This window comes from Globicephala melas, chromosome 20, assembly GCF_963455315.2.
Source record: "Globicephala melas chromosome 20, mGloMel1.2, whole genome shotgun sequence".
Lineage (NCBI taxonomy): Eukaryota > Metazoa > Chordata > Mammalia > Artiodactyla > Delphinidae > Globicephala > Globicephala melas.
In genome coordinates this window covers 43,357,989-43,373,105 of record NC_083333.1, presented here as the reverse complement: position 1 = coordinate 43,373,105, position 15,117 = coordinate 43,357,989, and the positions used below count along the sequence as shown (strand labels likewise).

The window sequence follows — 15,117 nt, the reverse complement described above, 5'->3', positions numbered from 1 at the left end:
GAGGAGAGCAGAGACGTAGAGAAAATCTCAGCAGCTGGCAGTGAGGCCTGGCAGGGTGTAGGCACCCAGGATATTTAATAGTACTCTGTGTAGGGAGTGGAGATCGAAAGACCGTCTTCCACGCTGTCTAGAGTTCCAGGTCAAGTCTGAGCAGGTGTAAACCTCCTTCCCAGAACCCACTGATTAACCTTGTAAAATCCAGGGTGTGTCCTTCTTCACCCAGGAAGCCACCCTCCTCCCCCCCCCACACACACACCCTCCTTTCCCGGGAACAGCTGTTAATAGGACAATTACCCAAGAAGCGAAAGAAAGATCCCATGCTGATGTGTCATCCGTCCTGGTATATCCATTAAATCAGACTGAGAAGACCACTGGAAAAAGTGAGTGCATGCACTTGCTCCCTGAGGGAGAGGCTGAGAGCCAACAGTGGAACCAGGTCTTGCCAGGGAGGCTCCAGGCTGCTCAGGAGAGAAGGCAGTGGGAAGCCAGGAAGTTGGTTAGTTCTAATGCACAGGGATTTGGGGTCATGAAAGGAAGCCAGCTAACTACACTGAAATCCTACTCGTCCCAGTGATATCTACGTTGACCCACCTTCCTCTGTAGGAACAGCTGTTGCTGCCATCGGGCAGGCACATCCATCCTCCAAACATCCTGTGATGATGACTCCTGTCCAGAAACCCTCGGAGAAGGGCATGTGGGAAGGCAGACTGGCTGTGGTTTAGAGTTCTTCTGGAATAGCAGGAATTGCTTTTTCCCCAAAGGGGAAACCCAATCTTTCTGCCATTCTGCTCACCCATTAGTTTTCCTTTCTTTAAAAATGTTTTTAAATGTTGTTAACCTATATAAATATTTCTCACTCTCCAATTTCCAACTAGTCAAGGGGAATGGATAAAATGACTGCCTGAGATTTCCTTAACACCCTTCTGAGAGATTCTAGCATTACATCCTGTCAATACCCCCTTTCTTACATGGTAAACATCATTAGCAAGCTTGTTACCATTAAACCATCAAAAGAGGTTCTACAAGCCAGTCTCTTCCCTGTGCACCTCTCCCATGGCTGTCTTAGAAGATTGCTTCTCAACCCTGGCTGCACATTAGAATCACCTAGGGGGCTTGCCCAGGTCCCACCCCCCCAACTAATTAAATCAGAGTCTCCCAGAGCAGCCCTGGACATCAGGATTTTGTAAAAGCTCCTTAGGTGATTCTTATATGCAGCCAGAGTAAAGAATCAGTAGCTTGGGGGCAAGAATCCAAGTTGAGTAAAAAAGCACAGCGGTGGTAATCATGAGTGCGGACCAGAATCACCACCTGATTTTACGACGTGCTCTTTCTCAGTCCTAACGTGTTCTCTTCCTGGACCTACCCAATGAAAACGCTTCTTTGGTCATTCATGTCTTGGTGTAACATTTTATGAAGCTGAACTCAGTGGTCCTGTATGTCTCACCATGTTGTCCCAAACAGTGTTGGGTAACTTTCTTTGTATAGCTCTCAGTGTGGCATGTCACAGTCAGTGAGGTGCTATTGTGAGGCGGGAAAAGTGGGTGTTTTGGACTCAGAGCTGCGTTCCAAAACTTACTAGTTGGGCCCTCCTGAGCTAAAATGGAGATAACTATATACATATTCACAAAGTTTAAAAATCGGATCCTGTGTATAAAGTCATTCATGCATGGGTAGAGCTAAGCGTGAGGTCCCTTTCTTGCCCAGCTCTCTCTCCACCCACCCTACAACCTTGTTATCCCAGAGAAAGCCAAACACATTGAAGAAATGAGAGCTGTCTTTAGGATGGTCAACTGGAAACTCATCCTGCAGACAGAGCATGGAAGCTTTCGTTTTCTCTCTGGAGGATGCCACAAGCACACACAACCACACCTCACATTGCACACACACCTCCCCCTCTTGACATTATAGCAGGAAGGAGAGAGAAAGGCTGTTACCCAAGGGAGCTGTTTCTTCTTGTCACACAAGAACAGATGCTGAAATCCTAGGACAGACAGCACAGAAATGTGGCAGCAGGAGGGTGAGTCAGAGGAAATGGAATGGTCTCACCTTCAAGATACATCAAGGCCCAGAGGGGAACCTATTTGAATCACTAGCCTCCTGGAGACTCCAAAGGGCAGAGACGTGTGTGTGTGTGTGTGTGTGTGTGTGTGTGTGTGTGTGTGTGTGTGTGTGTGTGTGTGTGTGTGTGTGTGTGTGTGTGTGTGTTAGGGCCAATTCTGAGTCCAGCTTCTCCACAGACCCCAGCTGCTTAGAGATGCGCACAGCACCTCCTCCCAGGGCACCCCGCCCCTTCTCAAGGAAGGAGGGAACAGGGAAACAGCAAGCGGCTTTCTTTTTGAACCCAGCTCTGGCTTCCTCATTCTGAGAAGCTCACCAGCAGCTTCTTTTCTGCTGCACTTGCAGGCTTCCCAAGTGCTGCCAGCCTTACACTGTAAGGCTGTGCTCTGTGGGGGACATTGTCCGGACACCGTGCACACTGAACTTGTATGTTTATACAGAATCCCCACTAAAGGGGCACCCCAGGTTGGGGGACCCTGAGGAAGGAAAGGAGTCCTGGGGTCTCTGTTGAGGGAGTTTGGGAAGGAGCCATGATAGGAGGAAATCTCTTCCTTGAAAAGTTCAACTTGAGTGCTCTGGATTTACTTATTCACCACGGCACTTAAGCTGTAAAGCGATCCTGATGACGATAACGATAGCAACCCTGGTGGTGGTGGTGGTGTTGGTGGTGCTGAGGATTTTTCGGTTCCTAAGCTTCCTTCCCTGGCCTTCTCTCTCATCCCCAGCCCCTCTGCCCCCCTCAGTGCCTCTCAGCCACTCTGCTGTCACTAATTCCTCCCCCTCCTCTCCCCGGACCCACTCCTGCTCTCTAAGTCCCCTGTCTTCCCAGGTCTTCCTCTCCTTCTGCAAGCTGACCCTCTCCCACTGTGGGTACCATTCACTACACAGAGGCTAGGAAATGCCCCTGGAGGCTTTTTGGTGCTGTGTTGTAAATATGAGCTAATAATGGACGAGCTCACAGAAATATTAAAGCATCGAAATAATCAAATCAGTACTTTTTTAAAATTTATTTTATTTTTGGCTGCTTTGGGTCTTTGCTGCACGTGGGCTTTCTCTAGCTGCAGCGAGTGGGAGCCACTCTTCGCTGCGGTGCGTGGGCTTCTCACTGCAGTGGCCTCCCTTGCTGTGGAGCACCGGCTCCAGGCACGCGGGCCTCAGTAATCGTGGCACACGGGCTCAGTAGCTGTGGCTTGCAGGCTGTAGAGCACAGGCTTAGTAGTTGTGGCCCACGGGCCTAGTTGCTCCGCGACACATGGAATCTTCCCGGACCAGGGCTCGAACCCGTGTCCTCTGCCTTGGCAGGCAGATTCCTAACCGCTGTGCCACCAGGGAAGCCCCAAATTAGTATTTTTAATAACATTGAGCCGGCATGACCATTGACATAACTTCTGATCATCTGGAATCCAAGCAATTAAAATACTGTCTTTTCCTCCATTATACCAAATAGCATTGATTAATGTTCATTATTATAACTCTGGTAGCCTGCAGGGAAGATTCAGATGTGCCTTCTAAATCATCATAAAGAGGTTCAGTAGACGTTTCCTCAGACACGTGTGGCTCGCCCCCTCACTTCCTTCAGCTCTTTGTTCAAATGTCACCTTCTTGAAGGCTTTCTCAAATGACCCTGATGAAAATGGCATTTTTCCCTGCCTCTCCCCAACCCCTCACATTCCTGATACCCATTCCTGATCTATTTTTCTTCATAGTGCTTACCAGCAATTCAAATAATATCTATTTTATTCATTTATCTGCATATTATGTCTTGCACAGAAATGCACACACACACACACACACACACACTTGAATAAGCTCCACGAGAGCAAAGATTTTGTTTACCTTGGCTATCGTTGCATCCCAGTGACTAAAAAAGTAACTGGCACATAGGAAGCACTCAAATATTTGTATAGCACATAAAACATGGTTTCACTGGACCTGTCATGTGTCCTCTTTGGGGCACCAGCGATTCCACAGGCACATTATCTCTATTTTTGTAGTACGCAATGCCTGATGCAGAGAAGGACCACACACATTTGTAAACAAATTAGTAAAAGTGGTATTTGGAGATTAAATACAACAAAAGAAATATGTAGGGTGCTGAGACAGAGAATGTGACAGCAGAGACCTACCAAGTCAGATTCGGTGGTTGTCAGAGAAGGCCTTTTGGTGATGACATTGAAGTTGAGATGAAGAATGAGATGGCTTGAAACCATTCAGCAGAGGAAACCCCCATTCCCCAGTCACCTGGGATGAGTGAGTGTGGTACCCAACATCAAAGGACCTGAAGAGAAGAATGGAGAAGAAATTCTTAGTCTGAATTTCTGGGTTCCACCTCCATTCAACTATTGATTAGCTGAAGGATCTTGAAAGATCACACAAACTCTGAGTCTCCCTTTGTTTAAAATGGGGATGAGAACACCTACCTCACAGGTGTAAGTTATATCAGATAATGTACGTGAAAAGTCTTAAGTGTAAAATGCATGCCTGGTATTGTGATAGGTAAATGGATAAGTACTGTAAACTCTGTACCGTTGGAGTGTGAATTTCCCACTGGCCTTGAGGACGCTGAAGCTAAAGCTTGTCCTCTGGTGTACTTAGGCCAAAGGAACCAAAGCGTGGCAAAGCCTGATGCCATTCACTGGTGAAGCCTTTGTGCTGCTAGGCATCTGTCTTGTTTCAGATTGTGTCGTGTCTGTGTCTTGGGAGACTTCTGCCACGGCGTCCGGGCGCCATGGCTCCCTAACCCAAGTCGCGTGAGAGGAGTGGGAGAAACTCTTCTATGCAGAGGGGTCTCTCTAAGAGCTGCCCTCATCTGCTCCCACTGCTAGAACCTGTCTCTGAGACCCAAAGGATGACCTGATATATTTGTCCCAACGGTACCTACCAGGAGTCAAAAGACAAACTGGACTTTGCCTGTGTTTTCTGCTGGCCTCAGGACAGCCTGCGGACGTCGGTGCAAACCAAACCCACAAGTCAGAGAGAAGGCAGGAGGGGAAAGAGAGGCCGGTCCTGGGACAAACGGAGGATGCGGGGAGCTGTGGGCTTTGAGGAGACGAGGAGGGCGAGGGGAAGGAGAGGTGGGGGAAGGAGCACTGGGGTGTGGGCGCAAGGCGAAGAGAGCGGGAACGGAGAGGAGACGAGGGAGGACGAGGAGGGAAGGGCCGCGGGGAAAGGAAGGACACGCGCAGACGGGCAGAGAGGGCGGACGCGAGACCGGCGGCTGCCGGGGAGGAGCAGGCGGCGGCCCCGGGGGGCGCGGGGCGGGGTGGGGCGGCGCTGTCAGCGCGAGGCGGCGAGCGGAATGCAGCGGCCGGAGGCCTGGCCACGTCCGCACCCGGGGGAGGGGGCCGCGGCCGCCCCGGCCGGGGGCCCGGCGCCGCCCGCCCGAGGCCGGGAGCCCGCGGGGCTGCGGGTACGGAGCGGGCGGCACCGGGGGCCGAGCGGGCGGCGCCAGCTCACAAGTCGCCCGCTGGGCGCTGGGGAACTTGGTGCCGCCCGGACCGGCCGGGGAGGAGCGGCGCCCGCGCAGGCAGAAAAGTTCCTCCGCGCGGACTCGGGAGGAGGCCGGTCTCGCGTCCGCTTGGACGAAGTTCTGGAGCAGTCGGCGCGGGCGGGGGCACGGCTCGGCGGGGCTGGATTGCGATTCTCCCGGAGGGTTAGGCAGCCGCGGGGCCGCCCCGGGCCTCGGGCTGACGTGCGTGCTTCTGGAGTCCGACGGGCCGGGGGCTGGGGGCGCGCGGAGAGCGCGGGTCCAGCCTCGGCCGCTGGCCGCTGGAGGAGGAGGCTCGGCGCCGCTGTCCCCCCGGCCCAGGTTCTGTGATACACTCCGACTCGGGCTCTGGAGCAGTCAGTGCATGACAGAACTTGGGCCCGGACGGACCTTCCGCACCCAGTGGGCACAGCGCCCACCCGGGGCCTGCAGTGGACCATCTGCCTGGGAGGGGAGCGGGCACCCGAGTGGCCCATGTGGCACAGGGTTGGGCCGGAACCAGCTGTGGACCTTTGGGGTTGGGGTCGCTGGAGCCTGAGGATTGACTCTTGGGACCAGAAGGTCCCGTAGAGCCAATGACAGGAGGTCTACCCTGAATTAGGGGCCAACGGAGCTCTCCCCCCCCCCCCCCCCGCCCCGTGTCAGTTGCAGGAACCTTCCCTCTACACCATCAAGGCTGTCTTCATCCTAGATAATGACGGACACCGCCTGCTGGCCAAGGTAACCTCCCACCTTCACCGGAGGGCCCCTGAAGACACTGTGCCACAGGCCCAAGAACAGAAGTCCCCACCAAGCTGCCTCTCCTGGCAGGAGGGACCCCACTGTGGGCTCTGCAACTCAGAGCACCTCAGCTGAGACTCCTCCAAAGGCCATTCTGTCCATCCTCCTACCTTGTCAGACTGCTGGCCCCTGAAAGGGGGTGGGGCTGTCTCCTCTGTTTCTAAAATGTTCCCTAAAATGTCTTCTCACCATCTTTTCCACTGGCCTGGGACCCCGGAGTCCTAGTCCCCAGATTCTGAACAAGTAACCTCCACTTTTCTTCCACAGCTTGGTAAACACTAAGGATTTAGAACCAGACAAGATTTTAGAGACTATATAATCCAATTCTTTCATTTCACAAATGAGGAAAATGCAGTCTAGAGAAGCTAAAAGGGTTGCCTGTGGTCACAGGTAGTAATATCCGAACACAGATCCAAACTCAGGTATTTTGACCTGAAGTTCAGGAGGGTGGTTTTCACTGCACCAACTATTCAACTATCTGGTATCTGTGCTAGTGAACATGGCCAGGATAAACCAAACTAGAATAATCCAAAAATAAATGTCTCCCATCAACACAGTTAACTATAGTAGGACTATGGCACCTAAACTAGCTACAAAATGCATTGTAGATTTTTCGTTTGTATGGGTTGAAACTTTTTGACTTCATGACATTGAAATGAGCTTGTTCACCACAGCAGTGGCCAGCAGGGAGACTGCTAATTTGCCTGCAGATGGGGTACTAAGTGGCAAAATCCACATTCAGAAAATTGAAAGCTGAGCTGACATCTCTTGCTGCAGCTGGTCAGAGGTGTCTCGGCAACCAGAAGTTCCAGGGCCTCCTCCCAGCAGATCACATCCATGTTCAGATGCAGGAACTGAGTCAGAGAGAGAGTCTCATCAAACCCAAACAAAACAGCATTGACTTAATTAGGCAGTGTGTGCCAGGAACTTTCCCTTAGATATTTCATCTTCACCATAACCCTGTCTGAAGTCAGACCATCGTTGGTGTTCAATCCCAGCTCTGTCCCTTACAACTGTGAGATGTCAGGGAAGTTACCTGACTTCACGCCTCAGTTTCCGCATCCATATAATGTGGATAATAAAGTAGCTGTTGTGATATTATTGTGTTAAAGGGTCCCTGGCTCTGCCTTCTTTCCTGTAGACTCAGGTTCGTGTAGAAACAGTGTGGCCTAGTGACCACCGCAGTCTTTAGCACACTGCACATCTGCGGAATGTACAAAGGCCTTCAAGAAACCAGGACAGGACTCCACGAGAAGGCCTCAAAATTCCTCTATTTGCTCAGAATTTGTGTTTATGGGGAAACAGCGAGCAGACAGGCCTAGAGGGCGGTCAAGAGAAGATGGGGCACGGCAGCAGGGTCCCGCTTGGCCAGCACCCACCATTCCCTGCCACCCATCCAGGGAGGAAGCTCTGTGGAACAGCTGTCACCTTTTCTCCTTCCCTTTCACCTAGTATTACGACGACACATTCCCCTCCATGAAGGAGCAGATGGCCTTCGAGAAAAATGTCTTCAACAAGACCAGCCGGACTGATAGTAAGTGTCCGCCTCTTGCTCGTGCAGAACTTTCAGATGCACACCGTCATCTTCATCTGGACACATCTGTCCCCGTCGGCCTCACACACCCACAGGCCATTCCCTTTTCTTCAGAGGTGCTTTTTCCTCTCCTTCCCAGCTGTTCTCTTCTCTCTTCTTCCTGTGAGCCTTCACTCCCCTCCCTCTCAACCCCCCTCTTCCTGCCTACGGCATGCCTGGACTTCTCTCAGTGGAAGGGGCCCGCACTAGCCTGGGGCACTAGCCTTAGGCATTGCGTATGGTGGGCAAAAGGTCAGCCTTGACCCAGGTTTGTTGACTTCTTAGAATGAGGCAGTCAAGTGCTGGGAATGGAGTAGAGGGTGGGGGGAGGGACACAGAGTAGCCTAATAGTAGTGTCCCTAGTGCGTGTCTTTTCAAGGGTGCTAGTCTTTGCAAGGGTTCTTTGTTTGTTTGGCCTCTCAGCTTGTGGGATCTTAATTCCCTGACCAGGGATTGAACCCGGGCCCTTGGCAGTGAAAGTGCGGGGTCCTAACCACTGGACCGCCAGGGAACTTCCTTTGCAAGGGTTCTCTGGAAGGGGAAGAAGGAAATAGGGCAAGAGGCACAGAGCTGCAGGCGGGGAGGAGGGGCCAGGCAGAGGTGACCAGAACTGAGACCACCCCCCCTGCTCTTCTAGGTGAGATTGCATTTTTCGGGGGCATGACCATCGTCTACAAGAGCAGCATTGACCTCTTCCTGTATGTGGTGGGCTCATCCTACGAGAACGAGGTGAATTCAGGAGGTTGGAGTGACAAGGAGGCTTGGATTCTGGGGTAGAAGCTGGGAGGCTCACCATTGGTACCCCTCCTTCTAGACTCTGGGGAACTGGGAGCAGCCAGAATGGTTCTTTCTGGAACAGTGCATATCCGTGATGTTCCTTAGATTCCTTGGGTACCAGAAATGGAGTCCTCAGAGGCCTCTGTGTCTTAAACATCACTGGAGAAGGATGTACTCAGTGTCCCACAGCAGGCACTCCAGTGCTTCCAACCCAAACATGGGGAGGGGAGGGGCCCTCTCAGGTCAAACTGCAGTCAGGCTCCAGCCATGTCCTCTCTGAAGAGGGACAGCTGCCCACACAGTCAGGCTCTGAGATTTCCTTTTAGCCTTCTTAACCTCAAGCTCTCTCGTTTTTCTCCTCCCATTATCTGCCCACCCCCAGCTGATGCTCATGTCTGTTCTTACCTGCCTGTTTGAGTCCCTGAACCATGTGTTAAGGTGAGTGAGGCCCTCTATCCTCCAAGGCTCCCATCCCCCAGACCTTGGTACATCACAGAGGCGGGACCCTTCCTCCCTGCTCTTTTCTCCTGAAGTCCCCACAAGACTAAGGCTGGAGCCAGAGCATCCTTCTGCAAGGACCCTGCCCTTTACCTGATCAAGCAATGGTATGGCCAGAAAATGAGGTCTAGAGAAACTAAATGATTTGCCTGAGGTTACAAGCTATTTATATCAGAGCAGAGATTCAAACTCAGGTCTTTTGACTTGAAGCTCAGAGTGATTTTCCCTCCACCCCCATTCAGTGATCTGGTATCTACCCCAGTGAACGCAGCCTGGGTAAACCAAACGCAGATAACCCAAAGATAAATGTTCACAGTCGACACAATTAACTACAGTAAGGCTATAGCACCTGAAGTGCTGTGAAATGCTTAAGGGTGGGCACAGGGTCCCTGCTCAAAGTGTGAGGACGGTGGGCAAGGGGAGCTTAAGGAAGCAGACCCGTGCTCTGGGCAGGGGTCCCTTGCCCAGGTGCTGCCCTCACTGCCCTTGACATTCTCCTTCCCTGTGCTTGTGCGGGGGATTGGCGGTGGGAAATAAGGCAATCTTTGGAGAGAGCGGGTCCGCCTCACCTAGACAGGGACCCGGCTTCTCCTGGCCATGGGGAGGTTCCAGAGCTGTGTCTGCCTTCAGGAAGAACGTGGAGAAGCGCTGGTTGCTGGAGAACATGGACGGAGCCTTTCTGGTGCTGGACGAGATTGTGGATGGCGGGTGAGGAGGAGGGGAGGGAAGAGGGGCTGGTCAGGGACACTCACAGCGGGAGGTGCCCTTGAAAGTCATCAGCTCTAGGTTGCACCCAGCACACTGTTGGCTCTCTGGCCAACTTCTCCCTCCCTTCCCCCAGCATATTCCCAGTGTCCCATCCCCCCTACCCCACTCATGAGGATGGAGGTTGACTTCAATGTTAGCCAAAGAGAAGCACACAAGAAAGTAATCTGGTGTCCAACTATGGCTGACTGTTGACTAGGCAGGGTTTGGGGCGACGGTTTGATTTCCAGTGCCCAGGAGAAGCAGGCAGCACAGATACTTGCCCCTTCCTGGGAAGACTTCCTTCAGGCGGAGCCCTGCTGCTGCCACACCTCCTGCTCTTAGAGGTTCATTCCAACACCAGCTAGACGCGTGACCTGGGCCAGTTACTTACTTTCCTTACTTTCTCCATCTTTCAAATGGAGACAGTAAGGGAACTGCCTCAAAGGGTGTGGGATTAAATAAGGTGACGCAAGTGAAGCTCATGGTTTTCCTTCAATAAATGTTTCCTACTATTGGCATAAGATTATAGTCTTAGGATGGTGGGAACTCTTAGGAGAAGGGTTGGTTAGTGAATTTCCATGGGGGTGGCACAATATTCAGGGAAAAAAAGAAGGTCTGGCTCTGGGGCAAAGGGTAATGGGAACAGATCACCTGAAAGACATCCACGGGCCTCTGTCATTCCATCCATTTAATAGATGAGGAAACAGAGGCTCAGAGATTCAAGTCCCCAAGATCACATGGCTAGGGAGGGGCAGGGCCAAGATCTAAAACATGTGCATGTTTCCAGAGATTGTGCTCTTTCCACAGCACTGTACCACCCTGCTGGGGGACAGGGGCTCTGGGAGGTACTCTGGGAATGGGTACTGTGGGCTTCCTCCCTCCTTCCTCCCTCCTTCCTCCCTCCCTCCTTTCCTCTATAGCTCTTGACTGTCTGCTGCTGCTGCAAGGCCTTGTGCTAATTGCTAGGACCCAAGACTGAGGGGAATAAAACCAGGTTTTGTGGAATATACAATTTGTGTATACAACTTGGTAGACTGTCCTTAAGGAAAGCAAAGCGCACACACACACACACACACACAATTACAAATACAAAATGAGGTGCAGGGCCTTGGAAGGACCTTCACAAGGGAGGGTGTAAGCTTTATCAGCTTCCGGTCTGTGCCCCTAGAAGGCCCAGTTTCTGCCCCCTGAGGGGCTCACAGTTTCCCTCCAGTGAAAATCAGGGAAGTGTCAGTAGAGTCAACACCTGAACTGGAGCCTTGGCCTAGGTTGCTCTGTCCAAAGGACCCCTGGTGAGAGATCTGGGGCTGCAAGTGCCCCTGTGATGGGCCTGGGAGAGGCTCTCAAGAAATGTTTTTTCACTTCCTTCTGCCCTGGAGGAGACTCACTGGGTGAAAAGGAGGAGTCACTCAGTCCCCGTGGGCCCTAACCTTCCCACAGTGACTGGCTCTCACCCCTGCACACACCCACACGTGGCTTCAGAACGCCCCCAGGGCATCAGGAAAGAGCGTCAACTAGCCGAGGAAAGCCTCCATAACTGGGTCTGTAGATTCTGATTTTTTGGAGTTCCATTTCTTTTGTGTATGGCATGACCCTGTGGCATAAAATAATAGTGAAACGAGATAGGGACCCCGGGGGGGGGGCCTCTCTTCCTTCCCTGCATCTGAATCCATCCCTAGACCCAGAGGTGAAGTGAACTTTCTAGAGGTCTCAGTTTTTGAGTCCCTGCTCTTGACAACCGGATTGTTCTAGACTGGACTGCCCTCACCTGATCTCTAAGTGTTTGCCCAGTGATGATGAAGTGTGGGAGAATCAGAGCTGAGGGTGCTCCGTGGTGAGGGAGAGTTCTGGCTTGAGTATCAGCAGGAAGGTACCTTGGAGGGGGAATGTAGCATACGGCAGGGAAGGGAAGGGCTTAGCAGGGAGCGGAGGCAGAGGGAAGCATGTGGCTGATTTTCCTCTCGGTTTTTCTGTCATCTTGTAGTGTGATTCTGGAGAGTGACCCCCAGCAAGTGATCCAGAAAGTGAATTTTAGGGTAAGAGTCATCCTGCATCCCCCCTCACTCCCATCTCCTCCAGGCTGCCCTTCCCATCCTCTCCACCTCCTGTCCTCCCTGTATCTGGGCTGCCAGAACCCCGATGGCGGGAACCCAAGCTCCTCTAGCAGAAGCAACCACTGGGGTGATGCACTTGTTGGGGGAGCAGCAGTTTAGAGGAGTGTCAATTAGTAAAAGATATCTCTGTCCTCTCCCCCTGCAGAATCACAAACACCTCACCATCCTCCCTAGTGGGAAGTAGACTGGGGAAATAAATAAATCCTCACAGAGACACCTGATGGCTGCCTTGGCCTTGAGGTTGGCCTTGGGGGTGTATAGATAGAACCTCCCTGCCCAGTTTGGCTTCTCATGTCTGGATGAAACCTTTCCTCTCATCTTTATTCCCCCTCACTCTCTCACCCACCTTGTGCCAAACAAGAAGCTCTAGGACTTCCACTAAGTGGTATACATGTGCAGCTCTGGATCCCCTGATCACTGCATCTGTTCGCCGCCACTACCCCCAAGCCCCTTTCCCTCGCCTCTCTTTCTTCACCCAACACCCTCGCCCTGGCCTGACCACCCTGACTCTGCTTCCGTGCAGGCGGATGACAGCGGCTTAACTGAGCACAGTGTGGCCCAGGTAGGCCCCCTCCATCTGCCTTGGCCAGAAAAGGGTTGGTGGGAGGAGAGCAGAGCATCCCAGGGGGACCCAGTGGGGCTATCAAGGCTGAGAAGTCAGGGGTGCAGGAGGGAAGGGATGACAGTGTCAGGCCATCTCTTGGAGACAGTCAGTGGAGGCTTCCAGGGTCCCCTAGGTGACGTGGAGCTGGGTATTAATAAATGATGGACACCTTCCTAGCAGTTCACCTTATCTCCTTCCTGGCTTGGTATAGTTGGATCAAAACCCAGGATGACCTGCCCACCCTGGAGATGGCTGGGTCACTTGTTCCCCAAAGCAATCTGGGGGCTTAGGCCTCTGATGCTTCCCCCAACCTAGAAAGGATACCAAATAGAGTTTTCCTCCAAACCCTCACCCCTGCTGTTTAGGGTCCACGCTGAGATTGTTAAGGGACCCTTAAATCCATGATGGGATCTAATTCTCACCACTTGCCACCATGTCCCCGAGTGACCTGACTATGGAAGAGTCTACCCCTGTCCTATCTGGAAGTGCAATGTGGGGCAGGGGTGAGGTTTCTGGATCTGTGGCTTGACTGGTTTCCCAGCCGTGCAAACTTCCTGCTTGTCAAGCTTGACCTCCATTCTGTCTGCCCACAGGTCTGTCTGCCCGGACTAATTCTGCTTTTATGGAGTTTCCTGCCCTGCCACTAACTACCTCCTGCTGTAATGGCCCAAGCTCAGATGGGCCTGTACCATCCCACGTGGGGCCCCAGGTGTGGTGCCCACTTTCCTGTGATTGCCCTTCGTACTCACACTGCCTCTCCCTCTTCCCAGTTCCCAATGCCTCCTCCTACCCTGCTGAGATGAATGCAGCCGCATGGCAATTTTCAGGGCTAAAGAGGTTAAGGAGCAGAGCAGATAAGAACAGAAGTGCTGGTGTGAGTCATCCCAGGATGTATGTTGTGCCTTATCACCTACAAGCTGGGTGGCCTAGGGCAAGTTACTCAACTTCTCTGGGCCTCACATAATCACAGGACACTCCTCATAGAGTTATCATAGAGAATTAGATGAGCTAATGCATGGAGAGCTCTTGGCCTAGATCCTGTTTTCCAAAGGGGGAAAGAATGAAGGCACAGCACTTTTAATGGAATTCTTGAGTAAAAAAACTGAGGAAGTTGCAGGTAGTGAATGGGAGATGAAATGAGGAGAAAGATTTTTGCCGAGAGAAGCAGGAGAACTCCAGGGCCAGGCTGTCCCTGAGAAAGGAGGGGGAGTGGGCAGGAGGAAGGGACATACAGTGTGGGATTGACCTTCTTCGAAAGGGAATGAGGCTTGATGGCTGGAGGGACAACGTGAGGGACATACCTGGGGTCCCCACCACGTTGGCATGGTGTGTGCACAGTCGTATGGATCTGTGTGAACATGGGGCTGAGGCGGTTTCCTCAGCAGGATGTTAGAGTGAACACATCTGGGTGCAGGTGACCCTCAGCAGAGTCTGCCCAGGAGCCCTTTGCCAGCTGTGCCACATCAGCAGCGGGTTGGGGTGGGGTGTTGAGGACCTACTGCCAGCCAAAGCCAGAGCTAGGGGTTTGCTGAGGTGTCTGGGCACAGGAAGTGTCAGGCCTGGGCCCGTCTCTGCCTGGACGTGGCACTGTGGGCGGGAGCTTGAATGGCATGGTGTGGGGAGTCAGGGCTGCTGCCACACCCAGGGCTGCAGATGCAGGAGCGGAGAGCTGGGCAGGCTCTGGCCTGGGCTGGTTGTTGGCTGCATCCAGTTACGGCTGCTCTTCCCATCTTGACGGCCCGGCCCCACTTACGGCAGGCAGAGATGAGCTGCTGCCACCTAGTGACCGGGGATTATAGGGACGCGTAGAGAGAGGCTATAGACCGCCCCCTCCCCCGTCTCACTGCAGTGTTAATGTACTTGTCATTCCTCCCCAGTAATTCTCTCAACCTTGCACACCCCCACCCCACCCAGGTTCTTCAGTCTGCCAAGGAACAAATTAAATGGTCGTTACTGAAATGAAGGCTGTGCATTCAAGGCTCCCTGCCCCCAGACCATTCCCCCAACCCTGGCAAAAGCACAAAGACCCCAGGGGACACCAGAGACCCCTCTATATCCCCAGGCCTTCCCAGAACTGACTCCCGAGGTCTCCGGCCAGGGACTCTGAGATGCAGAGGTTTGGTTTCAACAGAGTCACCCCTTCTCACTGTCCTGGCCTGCTCTTTGGGCCTTCAGAACCAGCTGAGCTGCCTTAACTCAGACCTTAGGCATCCCTGGCCCCAGAGCCCAAATAAACCTGCTTTTGTCTCCTGCCAATGGTCTCTTTCTCTCTTGACCTGGGAAGTGTGTGTGTGTGTGTGTGTGGGGGGGTGTCTGATAAGGGCTTCTGCACTGTGGGGGGCTCATCTCCTAGATGCCCAGTTCCAGGCTGTATCCTTGTGGTGGTGTGACTGGGGAGAGGGGTGGGTCAAGGGAGAGGAGACAATTTAACACAGTGACGGGGTGCGACACTGATACTGGGGCCCTATATGTGGTGTGG

General features: G+C 52.8%; 1 protein-coding gene and 1 long non-coding RNA gene across 7 annotated transcripts; one reads left to right on the top strand and one right to left on the bottom strand.

The window, feature by feature from the left end:
• Positions 1–3,084: 3,084 nt before the first annotated feature.
• On the bottom strand, positions 3,085–5,300 carry LOC132594114 (uncharacterized). 2 transcript variants are annotated; one of them, XR_009560298.2, is made up of 4 exons: positions 4,940–5,300; positions 4,185–4,336; positions 3,895–4,062; positions 3,085–3,375 (listed from the first exon to the last, which is right to left on the bottom strand). It is a non-coding gene; the product is annotated as an uncharacterized lncRNA (long non-coding RNA). The 2 variants fall into 2 exon arrangements; XR_011377087.1 differs by having other exon boundaries at positions 3,085–3,255.
• COPZ2 (COPI coat complex subunit zeta 2) lies at positions 5,066–14,886 on the top strand. 5 transcript variants are annotated; one of them, XR_004035857.3, is made up of 10 exons: positions 5,308–5,467; positions 6,191–6,265; positions 7,778–7,859; positions 8,536–8,627; positions 9,058–9,113; positions 9,804–9,881; positions 11,905–11,956; positions 12,558–12,596; positions 13,232–13,347; positions 14,553–14,886. XR_004035857.3 is itself a non-coding variant. In XM_030840029.3 (9 exons), exons 1-9 carry the CDS (start codon positions 5,081–5,083, stop codon positions 14,598–14,600), a joined length of 594 nt encoding a protein of 197 aa, XP_030695889.1. In that variant the 5' UTR covers positions 5,066–5,080; the 3' UTR covers positions 14,601–14,886. The 5 variants fall into 5 exon arrangements, 4 of the variants coding, with proteins under 4 accessions (XP_030695889.1, XP_060146296.1, XP_069900539.1 ...); XM_030840029.3 differs by lacking the exons at positions 5,308–5,467; positions 13,232–13,347 and adding an exon at positions 5,066–5,152; XM_060290313.2 differs by lacking the exon at positions 14,553–14,886 and having other exon boundaries at positions 13,232–14,538.
• Positions 14,887–15,117: the final 231 nt, after the last annotated feature.